Source organism: Vombatus ursinus, unplaced genomic scaffold, assembly GCF_900497805.2.
Source record: "Vombatus ursinus unplaced genomic scaffold, bare-nosed wombat genome assembly UNPS02014798.1, whole genome shotgun sequence".
NCBI lineage: Eukaryota > Metazoa > Chordata > Mammalia > Diprotodontia > Vombatidae > Vombatus > Vombatus ursinus.
The window spans coordinates 80,886,841-80,903,955 of NW_020954576.1; the positions used below are offsets into that span (position 1 = coordinate 80,886,841).

Here is a 17,115-nt window from a genome sequence, read left to right on the forward strand (position 1 = left end):
TTTAGGGTCTAAATAATGTTTTTTTTTCTAGTAAAGCTCATAATTTTAGGAACATTAGTAATATTTAAGTCAATTAGTGGAACATTTTTTCAAAGCAGGTCACATGCATGGCTGATTAAGGTGAGATAATGTAAAGGACCACTAGATGGTGCCAAATCCATCCTATGCAGGCACACACACCTGCATGCACACATAATCTACTTTGGTATTATTTTATGTGTTTATGGTGTCTTATGTGAAATATTGGAAAATTATTATCTTGTTTTATGGACTTGCAACTTCATCACATCCAAGAAATCTTTTTGTTAAAATCCATAAACTCTCAAATCCTGTGCTTTTCAACGACTAGTGCTAACGAAATATTCAGAAGGAAAGCTATTTTTACTGAATTTCTTAAGCTGTCTACAACCTGAGAACTTTAAATATTTATTTGTAAGCTTTCTTTTCTTACCAGGATCATGTGGCACCCTGGCTGTCGAAGGACTCTTGCAGCTCTGCAAACATGTTCCGTGGCTTCCTTGAAGAACACCATTGAATTTGAAAGCTAGGAAAGGAAAAGGAAGGAAGAAATACATCTCAGCGGTACCAGGGTGGGGGAATATCTAATTCCATTGTGGCTTGGCATAATAGGAGAGAGGAGTGAAATAAAGAACTTTAACAATCGTGTCTTTATAAAATGGTTTAAATTTTTCTCTGAGAGGAGAAAACCTGAATAAAGCATAATCCATACACAAGACCATCTCATGCACCTGGCTGCTATTGCTGCCTCTCTCTGACACAAAAAGCAAAGCCAGAGAGGAAGAAGCCAAAAACAAGATGAGTAGCAGCGGTTGTAGCATTCTTGCTCTCAGGAGCTGGTCTCTGGACTAGCTGACCCTTCCTCTACTTTTTCTCCTTTGCTGAATGACCATCACCTGCTTGATACTCAGAAATAGGAAAAAGAAAATCCAAAACAGGCTTGTAGCTGCTGCTCTCTTTCTTCTCTCCCTCATGAGGTGTCCCCTCGAGGAAGCGGTCCTATATAGAGCCTTCATTCTTGAAGGACATTGGACTATTTGGCCTTTGAGGAAACTTCTAGTCCTGTGAGCCCTTACCCCATTCTCTCCTTCCATGTAATTTCCATCTGACATTACTTTCCCAACTCTATGCCACCAGTTCTTTTCCTTGGATGTTACGCTTTAAAGCCCTGTTGCCAAAACTTGACTTTCCCGTCTTTAAGATCATATCTGTCCTGGGGGGCAAAATAATACAAAGCTTTACACTTAAAAGAGCTCATCTTGAAACCTGAGCAGTGGATTCCTCTCTCCTGTCCAATATGTTTGAAAAGTTCCTTAAAACTTGAAGGCAATAGTTACTGGCAGCAGATTATGTAACATCTCTTATTACCTCAAAACCAGTTGAGCCCAATGATAGCTGGAATTCAGAAAGTATATCTGCAAGTTTTTTCTGGTTATTACAGTTCTGATAGATCCTTCTCTTATGAGGTTTGTTTATATCCAAAAAATCCACATACAAAGGTAAATCATTCATTATTTTGTCTGTGGGCCATAAAATCTATGGGAAGAAAATTCATTTTTTAAAAAACGGAATCCAATAAAATACAATTTCACTTATCAGTGAGACTAATGCAATCCCTCATTGTCTGTGATGATCCTATCAAAAAGAGCCCAGATTCTCTTTTGGGAATGTCACAGGGATTTTTATGGGCTCAACCCTATAATCTGGGTGAAAATTGGGAAAATTTCATGCTTGGTGGCTGATAACAAACTTTCCACTTGGAGGAAGATATGGCCTTTAGGTGCCAAAGTGAAATTCGGCTAAAAGAAAACCCCAAACTGTAAGATATTTTGCAGACAGAGAAAGCAGAGTCTTAGGTTCTTCCAAGGTCATTTGGAGTCCTTCATGGAAGTTAGATCAGTGTAGGAGCCTACACAGATTCTTCAACCTTGGGGTGGTTTAGGTGTTCCAACAAACTCCACTCCATTGTCTTTTGTGGGCCATAAAACTGTTGTAGCAACGTCCACGCTCTGCTAGCCGAAATCCTGTCTCATGACCCTGTCTCTGGTACCAGGTATAGCTCTGAATGATTGGTTGTTCTACTGCTACTGTCTTCATATTTGTCTCCTGATCTGGTGAAATCCTCAGGCTGTCTTGTGGTGTTCTCAGCTCTTCAATATAAACTTGGTATTTGCATGGGGGAGCTTGGGAACTTCTAAATCAGTGATTAGCTCTCTCAGCAGTGTCTTTAACCAAGTTACTATTGAAGGAAAAAAATCTCAAGCAAGCTTCTGTCTTGTATTTAGACTCATAACTATTAGGGTCACATAAATATTACTAGTTTATGCAGTCTTAGGGAAAGTTTTCAGACTGGTATAGAAACCCTAATGTTTCTAAGAATTCTTATTAAAAACATGATTTGGTAACTTTTACACATTCTCAAGAGTGATAGAGGCAGTTATTTCTGGATTAGCATCTATACGCAAAATGTTAGAGGTAAGATAGACTTATTTTTCTGGAGGAAACATGATATAGGATATAACATATATTCCCAAGGACTGTAATGCGTGACTTTAACAATAGCAGATTTCTATATAAAGGATCTTAGCCCTCATTGTTACATTCTCAAAACAAATAGCTTTTGTGGCTTAAATTTCTTAGCTTCTCCATCACCCAAACTGGAACTAAGCTTGTTATACTCAATGATAAAATCAAAGAATTTTAGAGCTGGATAGAATCCTTAGTCATCTAATCCAATCTCTCCCATTTTATAGATGGTAAACTAAAGTTCCCAGAGATGAAAAGTGATTTGTTCAAAGTCTTAGATCTATTTGGTGACACAACTAATATTAGAATGTCTGTTTTCAGACTTCTAGTCCAGTATCTTTTCTACATTTCCATTTTTCCACACATCTATTTGGATGTCTCAATATGGCCACAACTTTAGGCTGCCTCACCCTCATCAATTATGGTGACTAGAACTCAAATAATTCAAATGACTCATAATAGTAATAATTAACTAATACCAGGTGCACATATCTGGAATATATTCTCACTTATTTAATATGCTTTCATGTGAGTTTGGAAAAATATGATTGAGGCAAATCTTGAGATGCTGTCCCAATAACAGTTCAGCAGGCCTGATGTTGAACATAATGACAAGTTGAGGAATGAGAAAACTTGGCAAATAGAGTTGACCTTTTCTTCTGATGATCTGCTTAAAAACCTTTTTAGCAGCTGCACCATCTTCTCAGTCTGAACATTTGCTTGTGAGTGATGAGGTATAATGCTATATTTTCAAATAAAATACATAAATTTCTTAACTTCAACTGAAGTAATGTAGACTCACTTAAAAAAATAAGTGTCTGGCAACATGTGTATGTAAATAACTGAGATACAAAGCTGACATTGTTGCAGTAGAGTTTTGACATGAAACTGGAAATACTTCAAGCTATTTTTAATGTAATTCTACTAGAAGGAGGAACTTATTCTCCAAAAATAGTTTTGAAGAGTAATAAGAATCCTCGACCAAACTGTCTCGATCCAGGCTTGCAGCTTACCACCTGTGCCTCTCACAATTCAGTATGCATGTTGATATCCTCTTAAAAACGCTGATCTTCTAGTTCACCCATCTCTTCAATCCCCATAAACCACATCTTCACTCCCAGAGAGAGGATCATATCTTAGATCTCTCCATCATTCCTAATTGTGCTATCTCCATTTCTTGGACTCTCAAACGCCCCAATTCCAAGAATGATTTTTTTTTTGTAATTTCACATCTACCTCTGCTTTATTTCTAAGCTGTGCCCTTTTCCCACTGTGCTCAACTATGCTCAGACTTTGAAGGTGCCATTAGCTTAGTTTTACAACTACAGAGACATTCTTGACTTATCCTTTCCCCCCATCCCTCATAACCCATCAGTTGCCACGTCTTATCAATCCCATCTGCGCTGTAATTCATGTCCCTGTGTCATGGAGGAAAAGAGAGAGGAACCTTCTATATCTTCTCTGGTCGTGAACAATTACATTTTAGAATTAGCCTCCATTTTAATGTAAAGTGAACTAGTTATTTCTATACTACTTTGCTGCTGAGTTTTTCTTTGCCTCCTACTTCTTTTGCCTTTCAATATCAAGTTATTGCCCTTGCTGGAATCTTTCTCGTCATTGTGAAGAACAAAGCTCTAGGATGTTGCAAACTCATATCGATGGGCCAGTCACTTCTCTCAGCCTCAGTTTCCTCATATGTAAAATAAGGGGATTGGACTTGATGGCCTCCAGGGTCTCTTCCAGCTCTAAATCTATGATGTTATGACTTGTGGCCTCTGTCTGTGTAAGGAGCACCGTAACTCTGTTCTTAATAGCAGTAGAGATATAGCAATAACGGCCCTTTGCTTTTCTAGCCACCACTTCAATTTCTAATCTCACTGACAAATCAGGTCTCTGGAGGGTGGCTACTGTGCTCCCTTGGGGCTAAAGAATTAGCTCTACAGGATTGGAGGATAGTTTTTAAGACCGTATCTCGTGAGCCTCTGCCGGTATGCTTCTCTCTATGCTTATCAGTTGATATCAATTCATCAACCAGATTTAATTAGCTTTGAGAAAGGAGAATCTGCTATGGTGGTAAAGTAGGAACAGTTGGTATGTAAACATTCCCCCTTCCTTCCCAAGTTCATGACATACTCTCCTACAAGAACATACAGAGTCCAGGAGAAAGTGGGTTAAGGCACGGAGCGCACGTACAAAGATGGTAACGACTCCCAGGAGTTGTGCTGGAGTCTACCAAAGTTTTCTGCTGAATTCCTGGTAGAGTCTTGAAGCTGACTCATCTCCTTGACTTGTCTGGTGACACACTGATGCACTCACCACTATTCTAGGGACACTGACAGGATGGAGACAAAAAAGTCCAATTCTTCTAGACCCTGAGATCCTCTGGTCCAACTCTTCTTTGGCCATCGTACCAGGAAAAGACAAAAACTAAAATCTTCTCGGCCACCGGTGGAGAAAACTCTTCCTTCCTTTGGCCATCCCAGTGAGGGAAGGGCGAGAACCAAAAACTTCAGACATGGGTGGAAAAGCTCTTCCTCCGTTTCCTTGATGAGAAAAAGAAGGTTTTTTTCCCTTCCTCAGCAGAAGTCAGGGAGCTATTTCCTATGGCCCATAAATACACTGGAAGCTTCTCTCTCTTCCTGTTGAGAGATAATATCTTCATTTAAATTTTCCAAGTATGTGTGATGGTACTGGTGGGAATAGTGTTTTCTACAAGTTCAACAGATATCTCAGATGGAGGAGCGAACTTAATCTGAAACATATTTGAGCCCAGGGATTGTTGCTTCTTTGTGATAGCTTTAGGGAGACTCTTCAGTGATTTTTCTTTTTTCTTTTTTTTTAGGCAATTGGGGTTAAGTGACTTTGCCCAGGGTCACACAGCTAGTAAGTGTCAAGTGTTTGGTCTGAGTCTGGATTTGAACCCAGGTCCTCCTGACTTCAAGGCCGGTGCTCTATTCACTGTAACACCTAACTGACCTTTCAGTGATTTTTCAAGTGACAACTAGTTGCTTAATTTAAAAGCAATTTAAAAAATTACACTTCAGACAACACATTTCAGGACTATTTCTGAAAACAGTATTCTTTTCCCCAAAGTTCTCAATGAAATTTTTAAAAAATGAATACATTTACCTCAAAATAAAGGTCTAGTTCACTTGAAAGAAGCTGGAAAAAATATTCTCTTTCCTCAGCATCAACTAAGCGATCATGAAATACACGGGTTGCTTCATGTACAAAGAATAGAGCAGCAGTTTCTTTAGACACAACAACTGACTTGTTAGCTTGTAATAATCCACGGAGTAGCTATTAGAAATTTAAAGATAAGATTTTCAAAAATCATTGAAGTGTTTTAAAAATATTTCAAAATATCAAATAACCAGATTGCCAACAACCTCTGCATTTCTGGACTCTGTAATTAAGAAAGGTGTTTATTTGAAAAAATGTTACCCACTTCTACAACCTATGATCTAAATTGATAGCAAAATGGATGGGATAAGGGGAGGAAGAAGCAAAGGATAGCCACTGAAGGAAGATATATGGTCCACAGTTAAGTTTCTTTGCATTAGGGAAGTTATTTTGGCATCTCTGTGAAAGATAAGACAATAGAGGCAGAGAGACAGAATAGAAAAATATTAAGATAGTCTTAGGCAATTAGGTGGCACAGTGGATAAAACACAGGGCCTGGAGTCAGGAAGACCTGAATTAAAATCCAGCCTCAGATACTTACTTAGCTGTGTGACCCTGGGCAAGTCTTTTAACCCTGTCCTTACCTGTAAAATGATCTGGAAAAGGAAATGGCCAACCACTTTAGTATTTTTGCCAAGAAAACCCCAAATGGGGTCATGGAATGTAGGACATGACTGAAACATCTGAACACAACACACAGATCATAGTGTCGTAGGGGTAGTTTCAGGATTGACTAAATGACTGGCCCCCCAAAGTGATCTTGAATGGATCCCTATCAACATGGATGGAAGCCTCTAGTGAAATGCCTCAGGGATCCGTGGCTGGCATTGTGCTGTTAAATAATTTTAGTAGTTTTTTGGATAAAGGCATAGATGGTAGGCTTAGGAGTTCCATCGATGACCCAAAGCTAGGAGTGATAGCTAAGCTATTGAATTACAAAGTAATGATCCAAACATATCTCACCAGGCTAGAACAGCAGACTGAATCTGTAACGCTGAGTTTAGTAGGGATAAATGTAAAGTCCTATCCTGGGGACAGAAATCAGTTGAATATGAGTCTATAGAAGTGAGACCCATTGTTTTCTTTCCTGGTCAGGACACATCTGCAGTATCATGTATATTTCTGTGCATTGGATTTTAGGAAGAATAATGAGAAACTGAAATGCCTTCAGAGGTAGAGGATTAGGATGATGAGGGTACTGGAGGCCATTAGGATCAGGTGAAGAAATTAGAGATATTTAGCCTGGAGAGGAGACTTAGCTGGGATTTGGAAGCTGTCTTCAAATATTTGTAATAGACTTATTCTTCTCTCCCTCTCCCCCAGACCATAGAAACAGGAACAATGGGGTAGATGTTGCAGGAAGGCAGATTTTGGCTTTGTATAAGGGAAAATTTCTTAAATATTGCAGCTACCCAAAAGTGGTCAGCTATGGGCAGCTAGGTGGCACAGTGGATAGAGTGCCAGGCCTAGAGTCAGGAGAACCTGAGTTCAAATCTGGCCTTAGACATTTACTAGCTGTTTGATCCTGGGCAAGTTACTCAATCTGTTTGCCTCAGTTTCCTCATCTGTAAAATAAGCTAGAGAAAGAAATGCCAAGAAAGCCCCAAATGGGGTCACAAGGAGTCAGATAAGACTAATCGGCTAAACAACAAAATCCAAAAGTAGAGTGGGTCAACTTGGGAATAAGTGGATTGCTCATGACTGGAGAGCTTTAAACATAAACTAGATGATTCTTTTTTTTAGGGATTCCATAAACATATTGAGGAGTTAGAATAAACAGGACAGGGTAACTGGAGACAAGAATAGAATGAGGAAGAGGGAAGACTAAAAAATGCCTGAGGTCTTGCATCTGAGTGACTGGAAAGATGATAGTGAAATCAGAAGAAACAGGGAAGTTGAGAGGAAGGGTACGTTTTGGGAGGAAGGTGATGAATATGTTTCTGGGTATTGGAGTTTGAGGTACTCATGGACATCCAGATGGAGATCATAGATCATAGATGTCAAAGGCACAGTAGGACATGGCGCCAGATCAGGAGTTCAAGGTTACATATAGAGATTTAGGTGTCATTTGCATAGAGGAAATAACTGAAGCCATGGAAGCTTATGAGATCATCTAACCCCATCCTCTAATTTCATAGATGAGGAATGGGTTCTACAAAGGGGAAAAGATTTGTTAGTAGTGTTATAACAGATAGCTAGCCCCCAAGTCAGGAAGACCTGGGTTTAAGTTCTGACTCTGACACACCCAGACTCTGTGACCCTGTATAAGCCACTTCATTTGGCATAGTCAACTCTCAAAGACTAAGTTGAAGAAGGGTAGCTGCTCTGCATTGGTAGAGGGACTTTACTTACCTCATACCAATGAAACCACTAAACTGGTCCGAAGCAAAACAAAACAACAGAGCTTGTAAGTGGAAGAGCTATTACTCCCCATGGTTATTGCTTTGTCTACTACTCTGTTGTTGTTCAGTCATTGTTCAGTTGTGTCCGACTCTTCATGACCTCATTTGGAGTTTTCTTAGCAGAGATATTGGAGTTTTTTGCCATTTACTTCTCCAGCTTATTTTACAGATGATGACAGGGTTAATCCTGTCTTGTCCATGGGCCACACAGCCAGCAAGTGTCTAAGGATGAATTTTAACTCAGTTCTTCTTGAAGTGCCTGAGTTCTATCCACTGTGCCACCTAGCTGTTCCTTCCACTACTCTACACTACTATTAATTTGCATTTTGAAGAACTGTATTATTTATGTAAAGGCAAAATATAATTTCCAGGATAATGTCCATAGCTGGAAGAAAAGTTGTCAAAATTATCAATACTATTTCCTTTGGTTTCCATTAAAATTCTCCTTTGATGGTCACCAAGGCTTAGAGGAGGCTCTGGTTTCTCCAAGACTGCATGGCCCTACCAGACTGAAAAGGCTTCAGGTGTAGTCCTGGTGGTGGACTTCATTCTCACTGTCCAAGGATTAATCTAGTTAAGTTTAGAGAGAGGCTCATGACCACAGTGACTGAGATGGATTGTGCAGTTATAGCAAGTCTGACTATTTACTAAGAAGTTTCACAGGGACAAAGTTCAGAGCTGGAAGGGACTCTAGAGGTCATCAAGCTCAACCTTGTCATTTTATCGATGAGGAAACTGGGAATTAGAGAAGGAGGTTAAATGACTTGCCTGGGGTCATCCAGATAATTAGCTTATGATCTGCATCAGTAAAGGGACAACCTGCCACAAGGCAGATCTGAAAGTTCTGTTTAATTATCCCTGTAGTCCTGAGAATGACTCATTGCATTTTGGGGAAGTGATTCTGCGCATCATTGCCTTGTGTGAAATGTAAGACTTGCAAGTTCAAATCTACTTTTACAGGGGCAGCTAGGTGGTGCAGTAGATAGAGCACTGGCCCTGAAGTCAGGAGGACCTGAGTTCAAATCTAGCCTCAGACACTTACTAGCTGTGTGACCCTGGGCAAGTCACTTAACCCTAATTGCCTAAAACAAATCTACTTTTACAATGAAAATCCACTTACTTAGGGCCAGACTAAAGACTTGGCAATAGTGTAGACAAAAACACAAATAAGAAATTTGCTAATTTCTTCTTTGTGCTAGGACTTCCAGGAGCCAAGATGGTGGAGTGAGCAGTAAATTGCTGTAGCTCTCCCATATTCACCTCCAAACAACCATAACATAGTGCCCCAGAACAAATCCTGGAACAGTGGAGTCGGTGGAAAGACAAGAGTGGAGCAGTCTTTTAGCCCCAGAGACATGGAGGGTGTACAAGAAAAAGTCCATATCACTCTGGTAAAAGGGGAGTGCAGTCCAGGACAGGAAATGTCCCAGCAAGCCAGCAGCAAGTCCCACCCCAACAAACCAGCAGGAGATTCTGAGCCTGTCTGGTGGGGCAGGCAATGCCAACACTAGGACCCCGTAGATGCCTTAGCATAGCCAGGGGAACTGGCAGACTCCAATTCCAAGAACCAATACGTGCTTTAGGACAGCCAGGGCGAGGGATGGGCTTCCTGTAGCAGCTGGACGTTCACATACTCTAGCACAGCTCCAGGTGGTCTGGCACCCTCCCTCTGAAGCCCTGGATGCGTCAGTGTGGCTCTAGGCAGGCAGGTGTCTTCCAGTGGCTGGATCTCCCCATGCTTAAGTGTAGAACCAAGGAAACAGAAAAATACCACCTGGCTTCAGCACAGGCTAGACACCACCACTAGGATGCTGGCTCAGCATCAGGTAAGCTTCCAGACCCTTTCAGCCTCTAGTAGTGCCAGCCATTCATCGGCCCGTCCCACCCATTCAACATAGCACCAGACACGAGGGTCCCCCATGGGCCTCAGGGCAACATTAGCACAGCACCAAGTAAACAGCCAGGGCCTGTAGCCACTGGCACAAAAAGCCTGATACAGAGCCCCTTTCACCCTGGGATCAATTTTTTTTTATAAATTTTTTATTTTTTTATTTTTAACATGTGTTTTTGAAGCTTTGGGTTACAAATTTTCTCCCTTCCTCCCTCCCCACCCACCCTCATTGAAAAGGCAAGCATCTCGGTACAGGTTATAGATGTGAAGTCATGCAAAACACTTCCATAGTAGTCCTGTTATGAAAAACTAAGTATACTTCCCTTCATCCTATTCTACTCCCCCATTTATTCTACTCTCTCTTTTGACTCTGTCCCTCCTCAGTGTTTGCTTCCGATTATCCCCTCCCCCAATCTGCCCTCCCCGCTATCAACCCCCTGCTCTCTTGTCCCCTTCCCCGCTTATTTTCCTGTAGGGTAAGGTAGATTTCCATGCCCCACTGTGTATGTTATTCCCTCCTTAAGCCAAATCCTTTGAGAATGAGATTCACTCATTCCCTCTTACCTTCCCCCATTTCCCCTCCACTGTAAAAGCCTTTTCTTGTCTGTTTCATGTGAGATATTTTACCTCATTCTACTTCTCCCTTTCTCCTTCTCCCAGTATAATCCTCTCTCTCCCCTTAATTTTATTTTCCAGATATCATTCCTTCATCTTCAACTCACCCTGTGCCCTCTATCTAACTATCTATACATACATACATATAATTTTTTCCCCTCCCACTACCCTCATACTGACAAAGGACTCATGAGTTACAAATATCATCTTTCCCTGCAGGAATGTAAACAGTTCAACCTTAATAAGTCTCTTATGATTTCTCTTTCCTGTTTATGTCTTCCGTATTTCACTTGAGTCTTGTATTTGAAGGTCAAATTTTCTATTCAGCTCTGGTCTTTTCCACAAGAATGCTTGAAAGCCCCCTATTTCATTGAATGACCATTTTTTACCCTGGAAGATTATACTCAGTTTTGCTGGGTAGGTGATTCTAGGTTGTTCTAACTCCTTTGCCTTCTGGAATATCATACTCCATGCCCTCCGGACCCTTAATGTAGAAGCTGCTAAACCTTGTGTTATCCTGATTGTGTTTCCACAGTACTTGAATTGTTTCCTTCTGGCTCCTTGCAATATCTTCTCCTTGACCTGGGAATTCTGGAATTTGGCTACAACATTTCCAGGAGTTTTCCTTTGGGGATCTCTTTCAGGAGGTGATCGGTGGATTCTTTCAATTTCTATTTTGCCCTCTGGTTCTAAAATACCAGGGCAGTTTTCCTTGATCATTTCTTGAAAGATGATGTCTAGGCTCTTTTTTTGATCATGGCTTTCAGATAGTCCAATAATTTTTAAGTTCTCTCTCCTGGATCTATTTTCCAGGTCAGTTGTTTTTCCAATGACATATTTCACATTCTCTTCTATTTTTTCATTCCTTTGGATTAGTGTTACAGTGCTTTGATTTCTCAAATTGTCCATTTTCCAATTTCTCCATTCTAATTTTTAAGGAAGTATTTTCTTCAGTAATCTTTTGGACTTCCTTTTCCATTTGGCCAATTTTGCTTTTTAGGACATTCTTCTCCTCATTGGCTTTTTAGACCTCTCTTGCCATTTGGGTTAGGCTATTTTTTAAGGTGTTATTTTCTTCAGTATTTTTTTGGGTTTCCTTTAGCATCACTCTCAGTTTTTCCTCTACTTCTGTTACTTGCTTCTCAAAATCCTTTTTGAGCTTTTCCATGGCTGGGGCCCAATTAAAATTTTTCTTGGAGGCTTTGGATGTAGGAGCTTTGGCTTCGTTGTCTTCTTCTGGTTCTATGTTTTGATCTTCTTTGTCATCAAAGTAAGATAATGTAGTCTGACTCTTTTTGCACTGCTTGTTCATGATCTCAGCCAATTACTTGAGTTATAAACTCTTTGTTATGGTAGGAGTCTTTTTCCAGTGTGGAGAATGTACTGTCCCAAGCTTCAGGGGTTTTGTGTGGCTGTTTTCAGAGATACTTCTAGGGACCTGTAAATTTTCAGTTCTTCCAAGGTGCTATGATCGGTGAGGTGTTTACTCCTTTGCTGGCCTGTGCTCTGGTCTATGAGTGACCACAAGCACTCTTTTCTGTCTTGGAACTGTGAGGATTTCCTCTCCACAGCCACTACAAGCTCCACCACACCAGTGCTCCTCCTCACCCCAACCGCCACCCAGAACTGTGACCCAGATTCAAGCACGGGAAAAGCAAGAGAGTCCTGCACCCGCAGAGAGATCCCTGCAATCTCCCTCTGATCAGCCACTCGATCCCCCCTCAGTCTGTAGGCCGGAAGGTCAGGAAGTAGCCACTCCAAGGAATAGGGCTGGGATCCTACGCTCCTCTCTCAATACTGCAGTCACAGACTTTTTCCCACTGACCTTCTAAGTTGTCTTTGGCATTTGTGGGTTGGGAAGTCTGGAAACCACCCCAGCTGCCCATGATTCAGTCCTCTGAAGCCTGCTCCAGGGTCTCTGTGGCCTGTGTGCCCACGCTGAACTGTGTTCCTCTCCCAACCCAGCACAATATACTTTTCTGATCAACCATCCAGGCTGTCTTTGGCTGGAAATTGGTTTCACTCTGTCTTTTTGTGGGTTCTGCTGCTTTAGAATTTGTTTAGAGACATTTTTTATAGGTATTTGGAGGGGTTTGGGGGAGAGCTCAAGCAAGTCACTGCTTTTGCTCCGCCATCTTGGCTCCGCCCCCTCCAGGATCAAATTTAAAAGAAAAAGGCCAAAAAAAAAATTAGCAAAAAAACCCCCCCAAAAACCAACAAAACAACAAAAAAAGAATCTGACCATAGAAAGTTATGGGGTGACAGGGAAGACCAAGACACAAACTTAGAAAAGGACAACAATGTTAAAACACCTAAAACCCCAAAGAAAAATGGGAAGTGATCTCATGCTCAGAAAGAACTCATGGAAGATCTCAAAAAGGAGCTTAAAAATCATATAAGAGAGGTAGAAGAAAAAATGAGAAAGGAAATGAGAGTGATGCAGAGAATTATGAAAAAAGAGTCAACAGCTTGGAAAATTGCTTCAAAAATAGAATTGGCCAAATGGAAAAGGAGATACAAAAATACACTGAAGAAAACAATTCCCTAAATAATACAATAGACCAAATAGAAAAGAAAGTAAAAAAGCTAATTGAGGACAACACCTTAAAAGTTAGAATTGGTCAAGTGGAAGCTAATGACTCTATTAGACATCAAGAATCAATCAAACAAATTCAAAAGAATGAAAAAAAATGGAAGAAAATGTAAAACAGCCATGGGAAAAACAACTGACCTGGAAAATAGATCCAGAAGAGACAATATCAGAATCATTGAACCTAAAAGCCATAATCTGAAGGAGGACCTGGACAACATCTTTCAAGAAATTATCAAGAAAAACTATTCTGATGTCCTGGAACCAGAGGGCAAAATAATCATTGAAAGAATTCACTACTCATTTCAGGAAAGAGATCCCCAAATAAAAACCCCAAGGAACATTATAGCCAAAGTTCAAAACTATCAAGTCAAAGAAAAAACAAGTGACCAGAAAGAAACAATTCAAATATTGGTGAATCACAATCAGGATCACACAGGACTTGGCAGTTGTAACATTAAAGGACCAGAGATCATGGAACATGATATTTCAGAGGGCAAGGAGTTAGGACTGCAACCAAGAATCACTTATCCAGCAAAATTAAGCATAATACATCAAGGGAAAAAAATGGTCATTCAATAAAATAGAAAGGTTTTAAGCCTTCGTAAGGAGAAGACCAGAAGTAAACAAAAATGTGACTTCCAATATCAAGACCCAAGAGAAGCATAAAAGGTAAAAAGGGAAAAGAAAACATGAGGGATTCAATAGAGATAAACTGTTTACATCCCTACACAGAAAGATGATACTTATAGCTCTTAAAAATTGTATCACTAACAGTACAGAGGGAATGAATATACATAGATAGAGAATATGGGTATAAGATGAATTTGAGGGAATGGCATAAAAAATTAAGGGATGAGAAAGAGAAGTACAATGGGTGAAGAATGAAGGGAGGGTAGAACTGGGTAAATTATCTCACATGAAGAGGTGAGAAATATCTATTACAGTGGAGGGAAAGATAGGAGGGTGAGCAATGGGAATCATTTGAAACTCACTCTCATCAGTATTGACTCAAAGAGGGAATAGTAAACACAATCAGTTGAATATAGGAATCTATCTTACCTGACAGGGAAGTAGAAGGGGAGGAGATCAAGTAAAGGGGGATGGTATGTGCCGGTCGTGCCATGCACTCTCCTCCTATAAGGAGCAGGCTGCCAGAGTCATACTTACCAGCCTTCGGTGCCCACCCGGATAAACACAGAAATGAGCCCGATCAGGAGGTGCAAACACTCAAGCTTTATTCAGAGGCCATCACAGGAAGGCCAAGCAGGAAAGCCAGAGCAAGAGAGCAGGAGCAAGAGAGAGCGAGCTCTGATCTCTACTGTTCCTTAAGTACCTACTTAGCCCCTCCTCCTCAGCCCGCCTACTAGTCAATGATTGTAGGATCAGATACCGAAGGGGATGTCTGGGTTTAGTGTTGCACCAAGGGAGAGGATGTGATGCAGGAGGCTAGGACCAGATACCGGGAGGAGGCGTCTGGGGTCAGTGCTACACAAAGGGAAAGTACGTGACCCAGGAAGTCAGGAAGGAGACGTCTGAGGTTGATGTTGCACCTAGGGAGGGGACTAGACAAAGGGAACTCATTCTCTGCCATCCCACTCCCACGTGGCACAGCCCCCTGCCTCAGGAGCACGTGCTCCGGCTACTTCCTTGTATCCTGTTCCTTCCCCAGCTTATCACAGCTCCACATAGCACTGCCCACTGCCTAGGGAGCATGAGCTCTGGTTACTTCTCCGTATCCAGTTCCCATCCCAGTTCACCACAACTCTGCCTAGCACAGCCCCTGCCTCGGGAGCGTGAGCTCTGGTTACTTCCTAATATCTTGTTCCTACCTCATCTTGCCACAACTTTCACTTGGCAGTAGCCAACATCAGACAATCCCTTACAATGGTAGGGACTAACAGAAGGGAAGTCAGATCAGGGGAAATGGTAGACAGAAGCAAAACATTGATGAGGTGGGAAAGGGGGAAAGGAGAGAGAGGACAAACAGGAGGGAGAATAGGAGGGATGGAAGTAACTGTGAATGTGAATGAGATGAACTTTCCCATAAAATGGAAGTGGATAGCAGAGGGGATCAAAAACCAGAATCCTACAATATGTTGCTTAAAAGAAACACACTTGCAGCAGAGAGACATACAGAATAAAGGTAAGGGGCTAGAGCAGAATCTATTATGCTTCAGCTGAAGTAAAAAAAGATATGGGCAGCAATCATGATCTTAGATAAAGTAAAAACAAAAAAGTACCTAATTAAAAGATATAAGGAAGGAAATCTTGCTAAAAGGTACCATAGATAACGAAGCAATCAAATTTGAGGAGCTAGGAATAGTCTACCTGTCAGATCTATGAGGAGAGGAAGAATTCAAGACCAAAGAAGAGATAGAAAACATTATGAAATGTAGAATAGATAATTTTGATCAAATTAAATTGAAAAGTTTTTGCATAAACAATACCAATGCAACCAAGATTAGAAGGAAAGCAGAAATCCGGGAAAGAATCTTCACAGCAAGTGTCTCTGACAAAAGCCTCATTTCTCAAATATATGGAGAACTGAGTCAAATTTATCAGATATGAGCCATTCCCCTATTGATAAATGGTCAAAGGACATGAACAGGCAGTTTTCAAATGAAGAAATCAAAGATATCTATAGACATATGAAGAAGTGCTCTTAATCACTTTTGACCAGAGAAATGCAAATTAAAACAACTCTGAAATACCACCTCACATCAACCAGATTGGCTAATGTGACAAAAAAGGAAAATGATAAATGTTGGGGAGGATGTGGGAAAATTGGGACACTAATGCACTGTAGGTGGAGGTGTGAACTGATAGAACCATTCTGGAGAGCAATTTGGAACTACGCCCAAAGGACAAGCAAACTGTGCATACCCTTTGATTCAGCAATACCACTGCTAGGTCTGTATCCCAAAGAGATCATAAAAAAGGGAAAAGGACCTACATGTGCAAAAATATTTATAGCAGCCCTTTTCGTGGTGGTGAAATATCAGAAATTCAGGGGATGTCCATTAATTGGGGAATGGCTGAACAAGCTGTGTTATATGAATGTAATAGAACACTATTGTGCAATAGGAAATGATGAACAGGCAGATTTCAGAAAAACCTGGAAAAACTTGTACAGACTGATGCAAAGCGAAATGAGCAGAGCCAGGAAAACATTGTACACACTATAAGCAACATTGTGTGATGATCAACTCTGAATGACTCAGCTCTTCTCAGCAACACAATGATCCAAGACTAGTACAAAGGATTCCCAATGAAAACGCTATCCATATCCAGTTAAAGAACTGATGGACTCTGATTGCAGATCGAAGCATATTTTTTTCACTTACTTTATTCTTTCTCATGGTTTTTTTCCCCTTTTGATCAGTTTCTTCTTCCACATCTGTGATGAATATGGATATGTTTTACATGATAGCATATGGATAAACTATATCAAACTACCTACCATTTTCAGAAGAGGGGAGGGGAGGGAGGGAGGGAGAAAAACTTGGAACTCAAAATCTTATAAAAATGAATGCTAAAAATTTTCTTGATATTTAGTTGTGGGAAAAAATAAAGTACTGTTTAATTCCTTTTTTCCCTTGGAGATGTTTTTTTTTTCTCCATAGACTTCAGAGTACTTTAGTACATCCAACTAATTCTCAAATCACTACCAAAAAACCCCCCAAAACCCATATAGAACAAACAGCAATCCATGGTAATGAGAAGAAGGATAGGCATAAATAATTGAAATCCAAAAATACTTCCCAAATCTCATTTTAACAATTAGTTTTAACTTTCACCTGCTATCAGAGCTGATAACAAGTGACAACATTGCCTGATTTGAGTTTCACTTCATTCACTTCATTCCATTTTTCCTGTTCATCCTATGT

The 17,115-nt window shown here is 40.5% G+C and overlaps 1 protein-coding gene across 1 annotated transcript in view; it reads right to left on the reverse strand.

Annotated features, from left to right (window-relative positions):
- Positions 1–17,115, reverse strand: part of LOC114049472 (dynein heavy chain 14, axonemal-like) — a 343,809-nt gene that overhangs the window by 116,957 nt on the left and 209,737 nt on the right. Inside the window, exons 52-54 of the mRNA XM_027870712.1 lie at positions 5,674–5,844; positions 1,387–1,554; positions 452–544 (exon numbers count right to left, since the gene is read on the reverse strand). Coding sequence (XP_027726513.1) covers positions 452–544; positions 1,387–1,554; positions 5,674–5,844 — 432 coding nt within the window. The remainder of the gene's footprint in view (positions 1–451; positions 545–1,386; positions 1,555–5,673; positions 5,845–17,115) is intronic.